This window comes from Aureococcus anophagefferens (genome assembly GCF_000186865.1).
Source record: "Aureococcus anophagefferens unplaced genomic scaffold AURANscaffold_1, whole genome shotgun sequence".
Taxonomy (NCBI): domain Eukaryota; class Pelagophyceae; order Pelagomonadales; family Pelagomonadaceae; genus Aureococcus; species Aureococcus anophagefferens.
In genome coordinates, this window is record NW_008705561.1 from 668,680 (window position 1) to 688,983 (window position 20,304).

General features: G+C 71.1%; 6 protein-coding genes across 6 annotated transcripts; 5 read left to right on the forward strand and 1 right to left on the reverse strand.

Annotated features, from left to right (window-relative positions):
* Nucleotides 1–6,275: 6,275 nt before the first annotated feature.
* AURANDRAFT_17910 (hypothetical protein) lies at nt 6,276–6,494 on the forward strand (the record flags this gene model as incomplete). Its single annotated transcript, XM_009033994.1, has 1 exon — nt 6,276–6,494. A coding segment is annotated over one exon (219 nt), but the record flags the coding sequence as incomplete, so codon positions are not given.
* A 1,320-nt stretch (nt 6,495–7,814) lies between these two features.
* On the forward strand, nt 7,815–8,936 carry AURANDRAFT_58548 (hypothetical protein; the record flags this gene model as incomplete). The annotated part of the gene is made up of 1 exon (XM_009033995.1): nt 7,815–8,936. The coding sequence occupies one exon, from the start codon at nt 7,815–7,817 to the stop codon at nt 8,934–8,936; it is 1,122 nt and encodes a 373-aa protein (XP_009032243.1).
* Nucleotides 8,937–10,355: 1,419 nt separating this feature from the next.
* On the forward strand, nt 10,356–11,338 carry AURANDRAFT_60521 (hypothetical protein; the record flags this gene model as incomplete). The annotated part of the gene is made up of 2 exons (XM_009033996.1): nt 10,356–10,480; nt 10,564–11,338. 2 exons carry the CDS (start codon nt 10,356–10,358, stop codon nt 11,336–11,338), a joined length of 900 nt encoding a protein of 299 aa, XP_009032244.1.
* Nucleotides 11,339–11,525: 187 nt separating this feature from the next.
* AURANDRAFT_19403 (hypothetical protein) lies at nt 11,526–12,353 on the forward strand (the record flags this gene model as incomplete). Its single annotated transcript, XM_009033997.1, has 1 exon — nt 11,526–12,353. A coding segment is annotated over one exon (828 nt), but the record flags the coding sequence as incomplete, so codon positions are not given.
* A 2,305-nt stretch (nt 12,354–14,658) lies between these two features.
* On the reverse strand, nt 14,659–18,169 carry AURANDRAFT_60523 (hypothetical protein; the record flags this gene model as incomplete). Its single annotated transcript, XM_009034501.1, has 2 exons — nt 14,659–15,822; nt 16,817–18,169. The coding sequence occupies 2 exons, from the start codon at nt 18,167–18,169 to the stop codon at nt 14,659–14,661; spliced, it is 2,517 nt and encodes an 838-aa protein (XP_009032749.1).
* A 929-nt stretch (nt 18,170–19,098) lies between these two features.
* On the forward strand, nt 19,099–19,695 carry AURANDRAFT_18740 (hypothetical protein; the record flags this gene model as incomplete). Its single annotated transcript, XM_009033998.1, has 1 exon — nt 19,099–19,695. A coding segment is annotated over one exon (597 nt), but the record flags the coding sequence as incomplete, so codon positions are not given.
* Nucleotides 19,696–20,304: the final 609 nt, after the last annotated feature.

Below are 20,304 nucleotides of genomic sequence, written 5' to 3' on the forward strand. Positions count from 1 at the left end.
GCCGTCCCTCTTCGAGTACACGCTGGAGGTCCTCAAGGACGCGATCCAGAAGTACCAGGGCCCCTACGGCCACGTCGCGCAGCTGGACAAGGTCCAGTTCGAGCGCTGCGAGTGCGTCGACGACAAGGGCCGCACGAAGGGCCACCGGCCCTGCGTGTTGCCCGCCGTCGTCATCGTGCGCGTCATCTACAGCGCCGCCGAGGCCCAGCGGCGCGTCCAGGAGGACGACATGATCCGCGGCGCGTGGGCCAAGGTCTGGACGGACGTCGAATTAAAAACCAAGCAGCGCCACGGCAAGCTCATCCTGGGCAACGAGGTGCACCGGCGCAAGCGCGCCATGAACTCGAAGATCAAGAAGCACAAGGGCAACCTCGAGGAGGCGCGCAACGAGGGGAAGCGGCTGCTGGAGAAGTACGAGATCGCGAAGCGGCGGAAGATCAACTTCGAGAACGGCGACGCGTTCAACTTCCACCGCCTGGACAGCGCCGAGGAGGCCGAGGACCTCGTGCTGGGCGCGGCGGAGGAGGTCGACGCCGCCAAGGCCTCGGCGAAGGAGTGCGAGCGGCTGCTCGCGACGGCGAAGGCGCAGTCGAAGATGCCGCCGAAGCTCCAGGTGCAGATCGCCGTGCAGGACCTCAAGCGCAAGTACTGCATCATGCGGTGGAACGAGATCATCGACGAGCAGCGCTGGCGGAGCGTCGACAACGACTGGCGGCGGCCCTGGGACGGCAAGGACGGCTGCAACTACCGCGACTTCATGACGCGCTACGCGGGGTCCATCCGCCTCGGCAAGGACGTCGACACGCTGCCGTCCTGGGTGCGCAAGCTCCAGCCCGACCCGTCCGTGCTGCCGTCCGAGGACCCCAACGACCGCCACAAGCAGAAGACGCCCGCGCAGATCGCCTACGAGCTCTTCCCCTACAACTGGGAGCACACCGACGACATGTCCCTCTACGAGAACGCGGCCTACGACACCTTCGAGCAGGACTTCGTCACCGAGGAGACGTCCGCGCAGACGCGACGGGTCGCCCGGAACATGCGCTCCCTCGAGAAGACGGGCAAGGTCGACGACGCGAGCTTCGACCCCAATGAGGTACACGAAGTGTGATTTGTTTTAGGAGGGGAACATTGCACTGCAACACGAGAAATTCGTCGAACTTGGATACTTCTTGGGGGCAGCTCGATGATGGAGGAAGCCACGCCCCTCGTCGCCCCGAGCGCCGCCGCCGTTCGGCGGCGGCGGCTCCGGCGCGTCGGCGGATTGGCGCTCGCGGCCTGCGCGGGCGGCCTGGCGCTGGCGCAACACAGCACATCCGCGCCGCCGGCGCCGGCCCTGGCGGTCGACGACGCGTCGGCGGCGTCGACCTGCGTGGTCCACGTCGCGACGGGCGACGAGTTCGTCGGCGTGTCCGCCGTGACCTGGCCGACGAAGACGGCCTACGCGTCGGCGCGCGGCTACCGGTCCGTGCCCTACGTCTTCGACTCGGCCGACGACCTGCCGCAGTGCTGCGACGGCGTCGACAGCTACGCGTGCTCCCTGGCGCACGTGCAGATGAAGTACTGCGCGCTCCTCGACGCCCTCGAGACCGGCGGCGCCGGGAGCAGCGACGCCGGCGCCGCGGCGGACGCGGCCGGCGGCGCGGCGTGCGACCGCGTCTTCCTGACGGACTCGGACGCGCTCATCGCGCCCGACGCGGTCGACGTGGGCGCGCTCCTCGACGTCGACGGCGCGGCCGCGGACCTCGTGTTGAGCGCCGGCGCCGACGACGCCACGTTCCCCGTCGACGGCACGGCGACGCTCTACGAGGACTTCAACTCCGGCGCGATGGTCTGGACGAAGGCGGCCGCGGGCCTCGCGAGGCAGGTCGTCGCCTTCGACAACTCGAACTTCAAGGGGGCCGGGGCCTGCGCCTGCGACACGCGCAACAACGGCTGCGGCGACCAGTGGGCCTTCGCGGGCGTCGTCGACGCGCGCGGCTTCGGCGGCCTGCGCGCCGTCGCCTACGCGCACCCGGCGAAGCTCCAGCGCCTCTTCTACCACGTCGACGCGTCGGCGGACGCGTACCTGGACGAGTACGTCGCCGCGGGCTTCCCCCTGACCATGGTCAAGGCCACGGGCGAGAAGATGGTCGAGTGGCCGCCGGCGTCGACCGACGAATCCTTCGTCATGGCCTGCGCGGGCGCGGATCCCCTGGGCTGCGTCGAGACGCTCCACGCGACCTTTTACGGCGACGCCGCGACGCCGCTGACCGAGCTCGCGGACGCCGGGACCGTGAAGGGGGCCTACGACGCGAAGTTCGCGGCGGACGTCTTGGACGCCGCCTACGGGTCCGACATCGACTGCGCGGTCTTCGACGACGACGCCTGGTACCCGGGGGCGGCCTACGGGAGCTGCTTCACGCTCGACATCAACACGCAGTGCGCGGAGCACGTCTGGCCCGGCGCGCCGCGCTACCTCGAGGAGTACGCCGCGGCGTGCGCTACGGCGTGCCCGACGGAGGAGGCCTACGCGAGCGCGCCGGACGGCTTCGTGCCCTCGGCCTACAGCGACCTCTGCGCCTGGCAGGGCGTCGCGAACATGGAGGCGACCTGCGACGGCACCTTCGCGCCGACGGCGCCGGCGGCCGGCGACTCGAAGGACCTCTTTCCCCGCGTCGTCGGCGCCGAGGCCGACTACATGGCGGAGACCCGGGGCGGCTGCGGCGCCCACTCCTTCTGCCTCACGTGCTACGACGACGACGGCAGCCTCAACGCGAACTGCGACAGGGTCCTCCGGCACTACGCGCCCTACGTCGACCACGACCACCCCGACGACGTCCACGTGTCCACGACGAGCGTCGCCATGCTCTTCTGGGCCGACATCGACTACTGGTGCGCGCGGGCGTAAGCGCGAGCCAAGAGGCCGGCAGCGAACCACCCCACGACACCAAGCACCACTAACCAACTACCCCTGAGTCGCGACTTGCTCAAAATGAGTGGTCAAAACAGCTGCAACATGGGGTCAACGAAGCCTGTGAACCACCCGTTCTGGCCGATCGGCAGCTGGAGGGCTGCTCGGCCATGACCTCCACACGGTCGAAATTTATGATCGAGCGTCAAAACCACCAGTTTGCTCGAGCTCGATATCAAAACTGGTCGATAGAGCCAAAACAAGCATAATTCCGGTGGATTCGAGTGGTCTCCAGCGGCCCCAGGGGTACCACCCCCACCACCACCACCACTACCTCACCCCATTTACAGACCACTCATCTCAGATCAGCATGACAGTGGTTAAGGTTGTCTGTGCATACCTCTTGGCGCGAGCCTTGAAACCGTTAGTCGCGAGCGACCGCGGACGCGCCGGCGCGCGCCGCGAGGAGCTCCGCGAGGAACGCGGGCGCCGCGGCCTTCGCGGGCGTCTTCGGCGCCGCGGGCGTGGCCTTGGCGCGGAGCTCGGCGAGGAACGCGGGCTTCGCCGGGCTCGGCGCCGCCTTGGCGCGGAGCTCGGCGAGGAACGCGGGCTTCGCCGGGCTCGGCGCCGGCGCCTTCGCGCGCGCCTTCTTCGCGCTGCGGAGCTCCGCGAGGAACGCCGGCGCCGCACCCGCGGCGCCGCCGCCGAGGACCGCGGCGAGCATCGTCGTCCGCGGGTCGTCGCGCGCGACGCGGCCCGGCGTCGCCGCCGCCGCGCGCGCGGCCGCGGGCGCGGGCGCGGCCGCGAACGCGGCCTTGCGCGCCTTGAGCGCCGCGGCGACGTCGCGGTCGCCTGGGCAGGACAAGAGAGATTCAACGTCGCTTCAACGTGAGTGTTCCGCGCGCGCGCGTTCCGGGAAAAGCATTCATGCTTCGAGACCGTTCCGAGAGATGATCGCTCGTCCAAAAATCAGCCGAAACGAGTGGAAAACGGCCGAGAAAGGAGCCTTTGAAGTTTGGAATTTCGCTCTCTTGTCCTGCCCTGGCGGTCGCGCGCGGCGGCGGCGGCGTCGCGGTCGACGACGGCCTTGGCGCAGGGCGCGACCTCGGCGGCCGCGTCGGCGTCGAAGGGCCCCGCGGCGAGGCCGCCGTAGGCCGCGTCGCGTTCCTCCGGCGCGGCGTCGAGCTTGGCGACGAGCCGCGCGCGGAGCGCCTCGCGCCAGGCGTGCTTGGCGCCCGTCGGGTCCGCCTCGAAGGCGACGGCCCGGACGGCCGCGTAGGCCGCGCGCAGCTCCGTCGCGTCGAGCGCCGCGCAGTCGTAGGCGTTGCGCAGGTCGACGAGCGTGAACTTGGCGACGCGCGCGGGGTCCGCGCGCGCGAGCCACGTCGCCCGCTTCGCGAAGAGGCGCTTCGCCAGCGCCGGCGGCGCGCCGCGCGCGGCGACGGACGCGACGTCCGTGAGGGCGACGTCGGGGGGCACGAACGTGCGCTGCACGCGCAGCGCCGCGGCGTTCGCGTCCGCCTCCGCCGCGTCCCAGGCGTCGCGCGCCGCCCGCTTGCGCGCCTTCTCCTCGGGGTGCGCCGCGAGGAGCTTGCCGAAGGTCTCGACGTCCCGCTCCGCGTCCTCGCCGGCGTAGCACCGGGTCACCGCGTCCGCGAGCCGCGCGCGCAGCTCGTCGACGCCGAGCTTGCTGTGGAGGATCGCGCCCGCGTCCGCGCCCGACGCCGTCGCGAGCTCGACGATCTTCCCGTTCGCCTCCTCGAGCTGGCTCGTGAGCTCCTCGACGGTCTTCCGCATCATCTTCCGCTCGCCGAACGCCGCGGACGCGCCGCCGCCGCGGGGCGCGCGCTCCGCCGCGGCCGACGCGCCGACGTGCTGGGCCGTCGTCCGCGGCGCCGCGTGCTTGCGGCCGACGCCGAGCCTACGTACACGTGGTAAAAAAAAGAAACCGTCGAAACGGACGCGGCGGCCCGACGTGTGGCGGTAGTCGACGTGCTCGTTGCTGTCCGCGCCGCCGAAGCTGATGCGCTTCCGCCGCTGGGACTCCGTCTTCTTCATGAGCCGCGACGACACGGGCTGCGCCGCGGCGCGGGCGCGCGGCGTCGGCGCGGCGGGCTCCCGCTTCGCCGCGCTCCGCGGCGCCGCGTCCTCGGGCTTGCGCCGCGCGGACGTCGCGCGCGTCGCCGACGCCGGCGCGCCGGACGCGGCCCGGGGCCGCGACGCGGAGCGGCCCCGGCTCGGCGTGCGGGTCCGGTGCAGCGACTCGCGGACGTAGTCCGCGGCGCGGCCGCGCGCGCGCGGGCCCTCCCGCCGGGACCGGGGCGTCGCGAGGGACGCGACGCGCGGCGGGCACGCGCGCGGCGTCGGCGAGGCCTCCTTGCGCGGCGTCGGCGACTTGACGACGACGGCCTTCTTCGCGCGCGGCGCGGGCGAATTCGGGTGCAGGTTCTCTTCGCCGGCGGGCGGCGGCGGCGGCGCCGCCGCCGCGTCCGGGTCCGGACGGGCCGCCTCGGGCGGCGGCGGCGGCGGCGCGACGACGGTCACGAAGGGCGACGCCGCGCGCGCGAGGCGCCAGGGCGACGACGCTTCGGCCGGCTTCGCCCGCGCGACGAGCACGTCGAGCTCCGCTTCGTTCGTGGCGTCGTAGGCTTCGACGAACTCGCGCTTGAAGCGCTCGAGGCCCGCGAGGGCCTCCGCCAGGGCGTCCAGCGTCGCCTCGCCCTCTCCGAACGCGTTCGTCTTCGTCCACGGCGACGCCGAAGACGCGCGGACGCCGACGGCCTCGAGGGCCGTCCCGTCAAAGATCTCCGAGAGCCCCGCGTTGATGCGCGAGTTGGGTGAGAAGGGGCTGCGCGCCGCGAGCGCCGCCGTGATGGACGCGAGGACGTCGGCGTTGTTGCGCGCGTCGCCGGTCAGGTCGGTGTACTGAAGCGGCACGGTCACCCGCATCGGCTCGTCGTCGTCGCCGCCGTCGTTGTACAGCGTGAGCACCGCCTCGACCTTGTGCGTCATCGTCGAAACTACGTCGGAGAGCTGCGTTCGTCGACAGCGCCCGAAGACTCTGCCAAAAGGCAACGGCGAGATCGAAGCGCGCTAAGGGTGAATGTCGACCTCAACAAGCTCCGTTCGTCGATCGTGGAGCTGTCGAGCTGCGTCGACGCCGACGCCTTCGACTCGCGGCTCACCAATGCTCCTGCGACGCGCAGCATCGCTCGCGCGCTGCGCCGCGCGCCCGACCATCGCCGCCCGGCGACGACACCGACCGCTCGGTCTCCGCGCGCTCAGCGACGAGGCGCGCGACGCGCCGCCGACGACGGTCGTGGCCGCGGGCGCGCCCGGCGCCGTGGACCACGCGATCCCCGGCACGGAGCACGGGGGCAAGAAGCTGGCGATCATTTTCACGTGCACGGTCTGCGACACGCGGTCCGCGAAGAAGTTCTCCGAGCGGAGCTACCGCCACGGCGTCGTCATCGTCAAGTGCCCGGGGTGCCAGAACCACCACCTCATCGCCGACAACCTCGGCTTCTTCGAGGACGACCGCTGGGACGTCGAGAAGCTCGCCGCCGAGCGCGGCGACGAGATCAACAAGGTCGACGACGACAACCTCCTCGGCGGCATCTCGCCCGAGCGGCTCCGGGACCTCATCGCGGGGACGAAGACGTAAGACCCGCCGCGTTAGACGCCCTGGTGCTGCTCGACGAAGGCGAGGAGGCGCGCCGTCGCGTCGCGCGCGTCGCGCGCGACCGCGGGGTCGTCGCGGTCGCCGCGGAGCAGGAAGCCGTGCTTCATCGCCGGGTAGTCGTCGAGCACGGAGGCGCCCGGCAGGGCCTCCTGGAGCGCGCTCCCGCGCTTCGTCGCGTCCGGGTCCGCGCCGCTCTGCAGGAGCATCTGCGGGCATTTCACGAGCGCCGCGGCCTCCGTCGGCGACGACCCGCGGAGCGAGAAGCAGGACAGCGTCGAGTGCGCGGCGGCCCCGCAGCAGCACCAGGCGTAGCGGCCGGCGACGAAGCAGACGGCGCCGCCCCAGGAGAAGCCCAGCGCGGCGACGTCGCCGCCGCGGACGCCGCGGTCGTTGTGCAGGAACGGCACGACGATCTCGTCCAGGTCTCTCCCGATGGCGTCCGGGTCCGAGACGCGCGCGAACCAGGCGCGCCGCGCGTCCGCGTCGTGGTAGGCCGGCCCCTGGTCCCGCTCGTTCCAGCCCTCGCCGCGGAAGAAGTCGGGCGCGACGGCGACGGCGCCGAGGTCCCGCGCGACCGCGTCCGCGAGCTCCCGGAGCCGCGACGCGCCGGGCTCGTGGCTGAACCCGCGCGCGTCGTGGCAGAGGATCACGGCGCGCCGCGGCGCGCCCCGCTCCCGCGCCAGCAGCGGGCTGAAGCAGGCGTCGGACACGTAGACGGGCAGCGGCCGCGCGTCGCCGCGCGGGCTGTGGAGCAGGAACTCGTCGCCCTGGGGCTCGTAGACCTCCGCGGGGTGGCCCAGCAGCTTGTCGAAGAAGCAACTCGCGCCCAAAGCGTCGCTGAGGTCGCCCGGCTCCTCGCGCGACGGCGACATGGAGCAGGTGTAGAACTCGAGGTTGCCCCAGGTCAGGGTGTCCGTGATGTCCTCGCCGCCGTCGTTGACGCTCATGGGTGGTTCGTCTTTGCCTAATGCGTTTTCGCTCCCGGTGTTCACGCGCCGATGGCAGCCCGTGGTGGATGGCAGCCCATTGCACCCTTCGGGGAGCTGTGCAACATCGTCTCTTGAAAAGTGAAAGGAGAGCTTTTATTGGCGCATTCTGTGGCAATTCTGTCGAGCCAGCATGGCGACCATGCTCGCACGCGCCGCGCGCCGCCTCCCGCGCCGCTCTCTCTCATCGTCGGCCGCCGCCGCGACGGTCGTCGAGGGCGCCCACCTGCCGCTGTCGCTGACGGAGGACGAGGCCATGTTCAAGGAGGCGGTAGCGGGCTTCGCGGCGTCGGAGATCGCGCCGCTGGTCAAGGCCATGGACGCGAAGAGCGAGCTCGACGCGGGCCTCCTGGCGAAGCTCTTCGAGAACGGCTTCATGGGCGTCGAGGTCGAGGAGCGCTTCGGCGGCTCCGGCGCGTCGTTCACGGCCATGTGCTGCGTCATCGAGGAGCTCGCAAAGGTCGACCCCGCCGTGTCGACGTGCGTCGACGTCCACTCGACGGTCGTCAACAACACGCTCAACTTCTGGGGCGGCGAGGACCTCAAGGCCCGCTACCTGCCGCGGCTCGCGAGCGAGATCGTCGGGTCCTTCTGCCTCAGCGAGCCCGGCTCCGGCTCCGACGCGTTCGCGCTCGCGACGAGGGCGGAGCGCAAGGCCGACGGGTCCTGGGTCCTGAACGGCGAGAAGGCCTGGATCACGAACGCGGAGCACGCCGGCGTCTTCCTCGTCTTCGCGAACGCGGACCCGTCCCTGGGCTACAAGGGCATCACGTGCTTCGCCGTCGACGGCGGCGCGCCGGGCCTGACCGTGGGGCGCAAGGAGGACAAGCTGGGCATCCGCGCGTCGTCGACGTGCCCCGTCGTCCTCGAGGACGTCGTCGTCGGCCCCGAGGCCGTGCTCGGCGACGTCGGCGCGGGCTACAAGTACGCGATCGGCATCCTCAACGAGGGCCGCATCGGCATCGGCGCGCAGATGGTGGGCCTGGCCCAGGGCTGCTTCGACGCGACGATGCCCTACCTCTTCGAGCGGTCCCAGTTCGGGTCCGCCGTGGGCGACTTCCAGGGCATGCAGATGCAGTACGCGGAGGTCGCGACAGAGATCGCGGCGGCGCGGCTCCTCGTCTACAACGCCGCGCGGAAGAAGGAGCAGGGCCTGCCCTTCATCGCCGACGCGGCCATGGCCAAGCTCAAGGCGTCGCGCGTCGCCGAGCTCAGCGCGTCCAAGTGCATCGAGTGGATGGGCGGCGTCGGCTTCATGAAGGACTACCCCGCGGAGAAGTTCTTCCGCGACTGCAAGGTCGGCCAGATCTACGAGGGCACGTCCAACATCCAGCTCCTCACCATCGCCAAGGACATCAAGGCCCAGTACGGCAAGTAAGCCTACTACTAGTCTTGCTTCGGCGCGCTTCGGCGCCGCGCGAGCATCGCGGCGACGTAGCAACCGCCGACGGCCGTGAAGCCCGCGACGACGGCGGGCAGCGGCGCGGGCCAGTTCGCCTCGTGGACGAGGAGGATGTCCCACAACGGCCGCTCGTACTTGAAGGCCGCCATGCGCAGGGAGATGAGGAACGGCGCGGGCACGGCGGTCCCCGGATGCCGCCGGATGAGCTCCATGCCCGCCAGCTCGAGCGCGGCCTGGCCCAGCGGCCCCGAGTACTTGTCGAAGAAGACGAAGCCGCCGACGAGCCGGTGCGCCGTCGCCGACGAGCCGACGATGCTCGCGAGGCCGACGGCCCGGAGGAGCTGGCACGCGCTCCACACGCCGAGGAAGATGAGGTGCTTCCTCCTCTCGTCGCCGCGGCTCACGCCGAACTCGGACGCGAGCGCGAGGAGCTGGCTCAGCAGGACCGACGCGTTGTTCGTTAAAGCGAGGCCCGCGTTGCCCTTGCCCAGCTCCCGGCGGACGCGGTGGCCGATGGCCATGTCGTTGACCGCCTCCGCGTTCGTTCCGATGAAAACGTGGAAGAAGACGTAGGCCGCCGCGCAGGACAGCGACACGCGGCCCGCGGCCTTGTTCGCGCGGTTTTTTGACGTCGCGGAGGCCCCGGCGGCGGCGGCGCCGGACCGCAGGAGCCGGCGCGCGACGTAGGCCGGGTACGCGCAGAGGACCGGCACCGCGACGAGGGGCCGCGCGGCCGGCGCGTGGAGGAGCGACAGGGACCTACCAAGCATGTCGGCGACGATTTCTCTCCGGTCAAAATCTCTCGAAAATCGTCACCGCCACAGGACGCTGACGGGGACCCGAGCGACACGGAGATGATCCAGCCCGCGATGCGGTAGCGCGCGGCGGATGTCTTCTGCTCGATCCAGAGCGCCGCGAGCAGGTTTACGGGGATGCTGAGGCAGCCCGCGGCCGCCAGCAGCGCGAAGGTCAGCGCGGGCGACGGCTCGGCGCCGAAGGCGAGGCCCGCGGCGGCCGCGCCGGCGACCGTCGAACCGACGAGGCACGCGCCCGCCGCGCGGTGCGACGGCGCGTCGGGCCGGAACCAGGTCCAGACCATCTCGAGGCTCAGGCTCGCCATGAGGCTGCTCGCCAGGGCGACGCGGTAGCTCTTCTCCTGCGCCACGTGGCCCGCGACGAGCAACGAGCTCGAGACGAACCATTTCGGCGCGAGCTGCAGGTACGTCGACAGCACGATGAGGTGCCCATCGGACATCGTACTGCTGCCCTAAAGAGACGCTCTCCACGGCGGCGGAATTACGGACACTTCAAGTTGACGACTTGAACCACTTTTTGCCACTGGCGCTCGCCGCGTGGTAGCCGTCCATCGAAGCCGCGAGGCCGGCGCTGGGCGCCATGGTCGACATGAAGCTGCTCGCCTTCCAGGCCATCGGCCTCGCCTGCTGCTACTTCTTCTTCAAGCTCATCATGGCCGTGCCCCTCTTCCGCAAGCAGATGCGCCGGGTCTTGCGCCTGTCGGCGTCCCGCGTCACGCGCGCTCCTCATTTTCCGCGCGCGCCGCCGCGCCGGCGCCGCCTCACGCCGCGCAATCCCCCATCCGCAGCTCGAAGAAGGGTCCCTTCTACAAGCTCGCCGTCTACATCGCGGGCTTCTTCGTGCGGCTGGTCTTGCGAGACAACGCGTACGTGAAGCCGACGACGCAGCCCAAGCTCAAGTGCTCGAAGCGGTCGTCGAACGGCATCCTCGTGTCCTACACCTACAAGGAGTCGTCGAAATGGGGCCGCGACACCGTGGAGATCGAGGCCAAGGAGGACTACGACGAGACGGACGTCTGGAAGCCTTTGGAGATCGACGCGGGCGCGCAGACGGCCGCGCTGCGCAACATCACGCCGGGCGTCACGGTGCTCTTCCGGAGCCGCATGAGCAACGTCAAGGGCGCCAGCGACTGGAGCCCCGACTTCCCCGTGCTGTCGCTCCAGATGCCCGTCGACGGCGGCGGCGCGGGGCCGGGCTACTGGTGGCGCCAGACGACCAAGTCCGTCCAGGTCGTCATCAAGGTGCCCCGGGAGACGCGGGGCAAACACGTCGACGTGAAGATCGGCTCCACGAAGCTGTCCGCGAGCCTCAAGGATCGCGACCCGCCGCACGTCTTCTTCGCGGCCGTCGACCTCCACAAGGCCGTCCGACCAGCCGAGTCCATCTGGGAGCTCGTCGACGAGGACCCCCTCTTCGAGAAGGGCCAGATGGCCCTCATCATCACGCTGGAGAAGCTCGACCGCACCTTCATGTCCACGGACCACTGGGACCGCCTCATCGACAAGCACCCGCCCATCGACACGTCCCTGATCCCCATGACGCTGCCGCAGGAGTTCGACTGAGCCGAAGCGGCTGGGAAGCATAAAGGCAGATTTTGGAACAAGGTGAACTGTCCAATACGCGCGAGTCAACGCGCTGAAAAGCGAGACGCCTCGATTGTTGCACTGCAACGAGCCAATTTCCTTTGCCTGTGGCATTGATTTGATTAAAATATGGGAGCTTGCTGATTGTTGCAAAGGGGCACTAACGATGGGAGGCGACGGCGCGGGCCCGGCGGACTACGCCTTCGGCGACATCCTGGGCGAGGGCGCCTTCGCGACGGTGCTCCACGCGCGGCGCCGGAGCGACGGTACGGACTTTGCGGTCAAGGTGATGATCAAGTCCTACATCGAGCGCGAGGGCAAGACGCGGCTCGTGCTCGCCGAGTCGAAGGCGCTCCAGCGCTGCGCGTCCTGCGACTTCGTCGTCAACCTGTCGCGCACGTTCCAGGACGCGGACTACCTCTTCTTCGTGCTCGAGTTCTGCGGGGGCGGCGACCTGCTGCACCTCGTCAACGGGTCCGACGACCGCGTGCGGCGCGCGGCGGGCGGGCTGACGCCCTACGCGGCGGCGTTCTACGCGGCGGAGGTCGTGCTCGGCCTCGAGTTCCTGCGGTCGCTGGACGTCGCCCACCGCGACCTGAAACCGGAGAACGTGCTCCTCGACGGCGGCGGCCACGCGAAGCTCGCGGACTTTGGGGCCGTGCTCGACTGCTCGCACGCGGCGGGCCACGATCTCGGCGAGCGCCACGGCTCCTTCGAGGGCACGGCGGAGTACGTGTCGCCGGAGGTGCTCCAGGGCTTCGAGACGACGCCGGCGTGCGACCTCTGGGCGCTCGGGTGCCTCTGCTACCAGCTGAGCTGCGGCGCGCTGCCGTTCCGCGCGGCGACGGACTTTCTGCTCTGGGAGAAGATCGTCGCCTTCGCCGACGGCGACGAGTCGGCCTTCGAGGTGTCGCCCGCGGCGCCGGGCCCCGCGCTCGACCTCGCGCGCCGACTCCTCGTCAAGGACGCGGCGAAGCGGCTGGGCGCGGACGACGTCGCGAAGCTCTACGGCCACGCCTTCTTCGCGGCCCACTTCCCGGACGTCGCGCCGCTCCGCGCGCGCGCCGTCGCCGCGCCCGCGGCGCCGCGCGAGCCGCGGCCGCTCCCGCGAGACGAGGACCTCGCGGACTTTAGCATCGAGTTCATGCTCGAGCTGGACGCGCGCGACGACGGCGCGGGCGGCGACGTCGCGGGCGGCGCCGTCGGCGACGACGACGCGCCGCTCTACGGCGGCGGCGACGCCGCGCCGACGGCGTCGAAGCGCCGGTCCGCGGACGACGCGCTCGACGCCGTGGACTGGGCGTCGCTCCTCGACGGCGGCGAGACGCTGCTGGACCGGGGCGTGCTGTGGAAGCGCAAGGGCCTCTTCTGGCGCGAGCGCGTCTTCCTGCTGACGTCCGCGCCGCGCTTCGTCTACTACGACTGCTCCTGCGACCCGCCGGAACAAAAGGGCGCGATCCCCTGGACCTACGAGAAGCCCGTGCACTGCCGGCGGCGGTCGGCGACGCATTTCGACGTGGTCACGGAGCACCGCGACTACCACCTCGCGGCGCCGAACGCCGGCGGCGCGGACGCGTGGATCCGCGCGCTCCACGACGCGTTGGCGCGCCAGGCCGCGTGCCACGTCACGGGCTTCCAGCGCCTGGCCCTCGGGTCGGCGGCGCCGCGGCCCGACGAGGAGCGGGGCCGCGAGGGCTGGCTCTGGAAGCAGGGCGCGGCGTCGGTGCTGGCGTCCGCGCCGTCGTTCAAGCGCCGCTACGCGGTCCTCCGGGGCGTCCAGCTCTTCTACTACCGCGCCAAGCCCGAGGGCCTCAAGACGAAGCCGCCGGCCGGCGTCGTCCGCTGCCGCGCGGCGCGGCCCGTGCCGCCGGACCGCCGCCACCCGGGCAAGTTCGCCTTCGACGTCGACGCGGACACGGGCCGCACGTTCCACATCTTCGTCGACGACGCCGACGACCGCGCCAAGTGGCTCGACGCGCTCGCCGAGGTCATCGCCGCGCGCGACTCCCGCCGCCACCTCGACGCCTAGGTCGTGGGTCTTAGAGGCCTAAGGCGCCGCTCTCTGGCCTTGGCACCGCGCGCGCGGGCGCGGACGTACGAAGCAACCTACTGGGCGAGTGCGTACTGGATGAGCGTCACGACGCCGATGATCAAGACGGCTTCGAAGACCACGAGGAGGGCGCATGTGAGCTGCGCGCGCTTTTGGCCGAAGGGGCGCGCGAAAATTTCCCAGAAATAGTCCCCGTGCTCGTTCATGTACCACACTTGCAAGCCGTGGAGGAAGGCGAGCGCCGCGTAGACGCCGCCCCACAGATAGTTGCCGGGTATGAACGTCAAGATGGCGGCGACCCAAATCAGCAAGGTGGCGAAGCCCGTCTGACCTTCGACGAACTTGATCATGGTGGGCTTCTTGTGGTAATCTTCCCCGGGCGCGCCGCACAGCGAACACAGCACGCACGCGTCCGCCGCGGGAGGCCCGCCGCTCTCCGAGAGGTCCGGCCTCGCCCCGTCCCGGAGCGCGTCCCGGGCCGCGCGCGCGTCGTCGAGCGCCGCCTCGAAGCCGTCCGGGTCCGCGTCGCGCCGCTTCTTCAGGTAGGCCAGGCGGTTCCGGAGCATCTTCCGCCCCGCGGCGTCGTTGCGCACCGCGGCGCCGCGGCGCGAGAATTTGCCGTCCGCGAGCGCCTTGGCCCACAAAAGCTGGCCGCCGGGGTCGCGCCGCTGGCGGTGCTCGACCGCGGGCGCGCCGCCCTCGTCGTAGGCGAACTCCCAGATGGCGACGTCCTCGGCGGGCAGGAACGGCGAGTCGCGCCCCCAGGGCCTCGCGCCGCGCGATTCGGCGCCCCCCGGCGCGCCGTCGACGCGCCGCCGCTTGGTATTCGGGAGGGGGTTCGAAGTGGCGTCGTCTGTCGCGCTCGGACTCGCGCCGTCGTCCGCGAGGTCGGGCAGGCCGCCCGTCGCCGCGAGCAATGCGTCGTCGTCGTCGAGGTCGAGGCAGCACGCGTCGTCGTCGAGGTCGAGGCAGCACGCGTCGGCGTCGAGCAAATCGTCGAGCGCGTCGAGCAAATCGTCGTCGTCGTCGGCCATGCCGCCGTGCTGCCCATCATCCAGCAGGAGGAGCTCGTCGTCGGCCTTGCCGCCGTGCTGCCCATCATCTAGCGCGAGTAGCTCTAGTCCATCGTCGACCATACGGCATGCTATATTATTACTCTAGTTATTATATATTATTATGGGTGCTTTACGTGGGACTAGGACGGCGGCCCGTGGGCGGCCGTCGGCACGATGGAGTGCCCACACTGCGCTTACTCTGTCGACCGGTGGTGCCGGCCGCACTCGCCGAAGGCGCCGTCCGCGCCCCAGCAGTAGCGCCGCAGGGGGCCGTCGCCGCGGCCCAGGAGCGCGGAGAGCAGGCAGTAGTTGCACGGGCCCTCGCGTTTCCCGTCCGCGTTCACGAGTCGAACCACCTCCGCGATGTGGTCCGTCGTCGGGTCGCGCCAGCGCTTGAGACCGGGCTTGTCGTTGAACCCGAACTTGATGCTCCGCGCGGGCCGGTCGTAGTAGCCGACGCGGTCCTGGACTTCCACGCTCCAGTTGTGGAGGAGCGAATCCCGCGGTCGCTGGACCCGCAACGCGTTCCCGAGGAGGTGCGCGGGGACGTAGACCGCGTTGTTCCAGTCGACGTGCGCGAGCGCGTAGCCGAACGGCGGCATGAGGTGGCGCGCCTGGAACCGCAGCGAGCAGCCGTACGCGAATCGTCGCCGCTCCGAGTCGAAGGGCGCGCGGTCGGCCGACCGGTTGTGCAGCAGCGCGAAGCTCACGTCGGGCGGAAACTTGACGTTGATCTCCATCGCGACGACCTTCGGCGCGAGCTCGCGGAGCACCGCGCGCATGACCGCGCAGTCGAAGCTGTCGATGTCCATCTTCAGCACGTCGGGCGTGCGCCACCGGTCCGTCAGCGGCGCCGCCGCGGCCTCCAGGGTGGCGACGACCGTGTGCGGCTCGATCCAGGCGACGCGCTTGGCGATGTCCTCCGCCGGGAACGCCGCTTCCATCTTCGCGAGCTGGCGCGGGTCGCCGTCGACCATGACGCCGAACCACGGCTGGCTCGGCGGCTGCCGCGGATTCGTCGGCGCGTAGACAGACGGCGACAGCCGGAACAGGTCGAAGACCGGATCCGCGTCCCGCACGCCCGCGCCCAGATCGATGGCAAAGTAGTTCCACGCTTCGCCGGGATTCGCGGCGCGCAGCTCGTCGACGATCCGCCGCAGCTGCTGCCCGTGCGCTGCCAGTCGCAGCGCCAGCACGGCGCGCAGCAGCCGCGAACTAGTCATGTGGCAGTGCTCGGGCGGCAGCCCATCAGCCCACCTTGCACGGCAAATTGAACTTTCATATAAACCCGGCGAACCGTAAGCTGCCCCCATCGAGATGGCCGCCATCGCGGAGAGCCACCGGGCCTCGGAGCCGGCCTTCAAGCAAACCGTGGCGGCCATCGCGAAGAGCGCGCGGACCTCGGAATTCAAGGACACGGGCGCGCTGTCCATGGCCGACGAGGCCGAAGAGACGGACTGGAAGGGCGCGCGCACGCGGGGCACGCGGGCCTTCGCGAAGGGCGACTTCTCCGCCGCCGACGCCGAGTTCCGCCTCGCCATCGCGCGGCTCTGCCCCGTGATCCTCGGCGACGGCGACGCGAGCAAGGGCGACGGCATCGACGAGGTGCCCGACTACGAGTACTGGACGCGCAAGTCCGCCGCGGAGCTCGTGTGCTGCCGCGCGGCGGCGCTCCTCCGCATGCGGCGCCACCTCGAGGCGCTCGACCAGGCGGAGCTCGCCCTCGAGCTCGCGCCGCGGTGGGCCAAGCCGGCCATGCAGGTCGCCAAGTGCCGCTTCGGCCTCCGCCAGTACGACAAGGCGATCAAGGCCACGGAGCACGAGAGCCTCAGGGCGCCGCCCGAGCTCGCCGCGGCGGCGCGGGCGCTGCGGGAGACCATCGAGAAGAAGGCCTACGGCGCCGTCGTCTCCGACGGCGCGCCGGCGAAGCCGCTGAAGAAGGCGCCGCCGGGCGCGACGCAGACGTTCGTGTCGGAGCCCGGCGAGTGGGACGCGGCGCTCGTGCTGCCGGACAAGGCCAAGGACATGCTCGCGGACATCCTGGCGCGCTGCGACGACGACGACGCCCGGGAGCTGCTCGCGGCGGCCCGCGCGAAGGTCGCCGCGGACGGCGAAGCGACGCGCGACGACGTCATGTGCCCGCTCATGATCCGGCTCCAGTCCGACGTGCTCCACGGCGACTACGGCTACCCGCCGGGCGAGGCCGGCGTCGCCAAGTTCGGCGCGGAGATGCGCAAGTCCATGGCCGGCTTCCCGGACGACCGCGAGTTCGCGAACCTCGTCCGCGACCTCACGCGCGTCGCGGCCCCGCCCGACGGCGACGGCGCGCTCTACGGCGGCATGTAACTAGACCAGGATCGCCCCCGCGCAGTCGCGCTCGTCCAAACGGAGCACGTGGCGCGCCCAGAGCGCGCCGAGGCGGCCCCGCGGCGGCGCGCATTTCGCGAGGCAGAGCGGCCCCGCGCGGCAGAGGCTCCCGTCGCCCGCGGGGCACACCTCCGCCGTCGCGAGGGGCACCGGGCAGCCCGCGACGAGCGCGACGAGCGCCGCCTCGGCCCGCGCGTCCCGCGAACGGCGCGCGGCCACGTCCGCCTCCGTCGGGATCCGCGACTCGTGCGCCCCGAGGTCGCGGCACGTCGGCCGCAAATCGCCGCACAATGCCGCGTAGGCCGCGAGCGCCACCGGCGGAAACCGCGCGCGGCAGACGACGCAGGTCACGAGGAGCGCGAACTTGTAGGCGCGGAAGAAGGCGACGTCGCGGTCGAAGTTTCCGCCGTAGTCGCGCCGCGCGGCGTCGAACGCGTCGCGCGCGGCCGCGTGGATGCGGCCGTCGAGCACGTTCAGCGCCACGAGCGTCCGCGCCGTGACGTTGCGCAGGGGCGCCGCCGCGCGGTGGCTCGCGCGGCGGCTCGCGTCCTGGGGCGCGGGCGCGAGCGGCGGCTCGGGGCCGACGACGTCGAGCCAGCGCCAGCACAGCTTCGACCGCAGCAGCACGAGCGACGCGTCGTACCGCTCCGCGACGACGACGAAGTCGAAGACGGCGCCGCGCACGGCGCCGACGGCCTCGGAGACGTCCGCGGCCGCGAGGCGCGCGGCCTCCGCCGCGGGCCGCCGGAGGTCGAGCGGCCGCGCCGCGGCCGGAGCGCGGAGCTGCCACGCGACGCTGTTCCAGACGTGGACCGCGTCCTTCTCCGCGTGCTGCAGCCGCGACCAGCCGCCGCAGAGCCCGCCCTCGACGATTCCGCAGCCCCCGAAGTACTCGTCGGGCGTCGCGTCGCGGTGGAAGTAGGCGATGGCCGAGACCGCGCGCGCGACGACGTCGCGCGAGCTCGCGAACTTGCGCGCGCGCGGCAGGTAGCGGTCGAGGGCCGCCGCGTCCCACGTCGAGTGGTCGAAGGCGACGTCGAAGATTCCCGGCGGCGACCGGGACTCGCCGGGGTCCTCGAACTCGGCCGGCCACCGCGTGTCGCCCTTGGCCGTCGCCGCGTCGAAGAACTGGCCGCCCGCGCGCCGCCCCCGGAGCGCCGCGAGGCGCTCGGCCCGCGCGAAGCGCAGGAAGAGGAACCGGAGCGACGAGCTCGCGGTCTTTATCGTCTTCAGGTAGAAGAGCGTCTCGTTCGGAGCCTCGCCGTAGCGGCCCCGCGCGCCGCAGGGCCCGAGGTCCGCGGCGGCCGCGGCGGCCGCGCACGCGAGCACGATCCTCATGGCTGGCGGAACGCGGCGCCGGCGCCGAGCACGACCATCATGAAGAAGCCCGCCGCCGGCGTCGTCTTGGGGCAGAACCGCATGTTCTGGTGCAAAAAGCTGCCGACGACGCCGACGACGAGGCCCGTGGCGCCGCCGGTGACGGCGGCGGTGCTCTTGCGCTCGAAGGCGCCCATGTTTCAAGGTTCTCACAGGCAGCTTATGGTGGTGCTGCGCGTCGCAGCAGCTCTTGCGGAGCACTCGGCAGCTTGCCTCGACGCGTCTCGAGGTCTTGCCACAAGCTCTCGCTCTCGAGATGCTCTCGGTCAAAAGACAATGCCAACCTCAAGAGCACGCAAATGGGGCAAGAATTGAAGTGGTTTCAGGAGCAAATCGCGACGCTCTTCGGGGCAGCCATCCAACACGAGGTATGGTCATTTCTTGACGACGTTTCGTGCGGCATGGGCTCCGGCGGCGACGGCCTGGCGTGCGAGGACGACGGCATCAAGTCCTACCTCGTCGCCGACCCCGTCGAGGTCAAGGCGAGCGGCTTCCCCGCCCCCGAGTCGCCGCTGCGCTACAGCATGACGGGCCGGGCCAAGGGCCCGCGGGACCTGTTCCCCTACAGCAACGACGCCCTGCGGGCGTCGCGCCGCTGCCTGAAGGCCGTCGGCGTCATCAGCGAGGTGAGCAAGCAGTGCGGCAAGAACTGGAAGACGCGCGAGGAGCTGCTGGAGCTCGACCGGCCCGAGTCCGAGCTGCTCGCGGAGTGGCAGCGGGGCATGGAGGACGACCTGCTGACGCCCCTGAGCGCCCTCGCCTGCGAGAGCGGCGCGCTCTTCCTCAAGCTCGGCCAGATGTGCGCGCTGAAGATGGCGATGGCGCCCGCGCAGACGCGCGCGATCCTCGAGAAGTGCCGCGACGAGGCCCTGTCGGTGCCCATCGACGCCATGCTGCCCGTGATCGAGCGGGCCCTGGGGAGGCCCTGGGACGAGGTCTTCGCCCTCGTCGAGCGCGACGCCGTCGGCGCGGCGTCCATCGCGCAGGCGCACCGCGCGACGCTCCAGTCGGGCGAGGACGTCATCATCAAGATCCAGCACGACAAGATCGCCGTGAAGATGCGCGCGGACCTCTTCATCCTGCCCGTGCTCCAGTCCATTTTGGCCCTCGGCGCGCCGAACCTCGTGTCGTCGATGAAGCCCCTGCTCGTCCTCTGCCGCGAGATGGTCACGCAGGAGCTCGACATGCGCATCGAGGGCTACAACCGCGAGCGCCTCGCGGCCATCTTCGAGCGGAGCGACTTCGACGGCCGCCACGCCCACGCGAACGTCGTCTTCCCGAAGGTCTTCTGGGAGTGGACCGCGGAGCGCGTCATGGTCCAGGAGCTCGCCGTCGGCGCGGTCTCCCTCAACGACGTCGCGGCGGTCGAGGGCGCCGGCGTGCCCTACGGCGTCGCCGTCGACGCCGTGCTCCAGTTCTTCTGCGAGTCCGTCTTCGTCCACGGCTACACGCACAACGACATGCACCCGGGCAACCTCATGATCCGCGACGCGTCGCCGCCGCGGACGGGCGCGCTCGGCGCGGTCCGGCGCGCGCTCGTCGCGCCGGGCGCCGTGTCCCGCGCGACGGCGCGCCTCTTCCACGTCGGGCTGTGTTCCTGCGGCGCGCTGAGCCTCGCGCTGCTCTGGTATTGGCCGCTGCTCTGGCTCGCGGCGACGGCGGCGCTCGTCGCCAAGGTCGGCGCGGCCTGGGAGTGGAAGGGGAAGAATCTCGTCTTCAGCTACCGCCTCAAGAAGCACAACGCCCACATGCGCGTCTGCAAGCGCCTCAGCGAGTGGTTCGCGGTGCTCGCGCGCGTCCGCTTCGACCTCGTCGTCATCGACCACGGCTTCCACACGCACCTCCCCCACGGCCAGCGCCGCGCGTGGTGCAAGGCCGTCGCGGGCACCGTGCTCCGCGACGGTGCGCTCCTGCGCGAGGCCGCGAAGGACTTTGGTCTGGCCGAGAACGACTGGAAGGGCCTGCCGCAGCTCTTCGGCGGCTCCGTGCCCTACAAGTGGTGGAAGCAGGGCCGCCTCGCGTCGCCGTCGCCGACGTCCGACGACGAGGAGGACCCGGACGACGACTTCACGGACGGCGACACCATGCTCAACGAG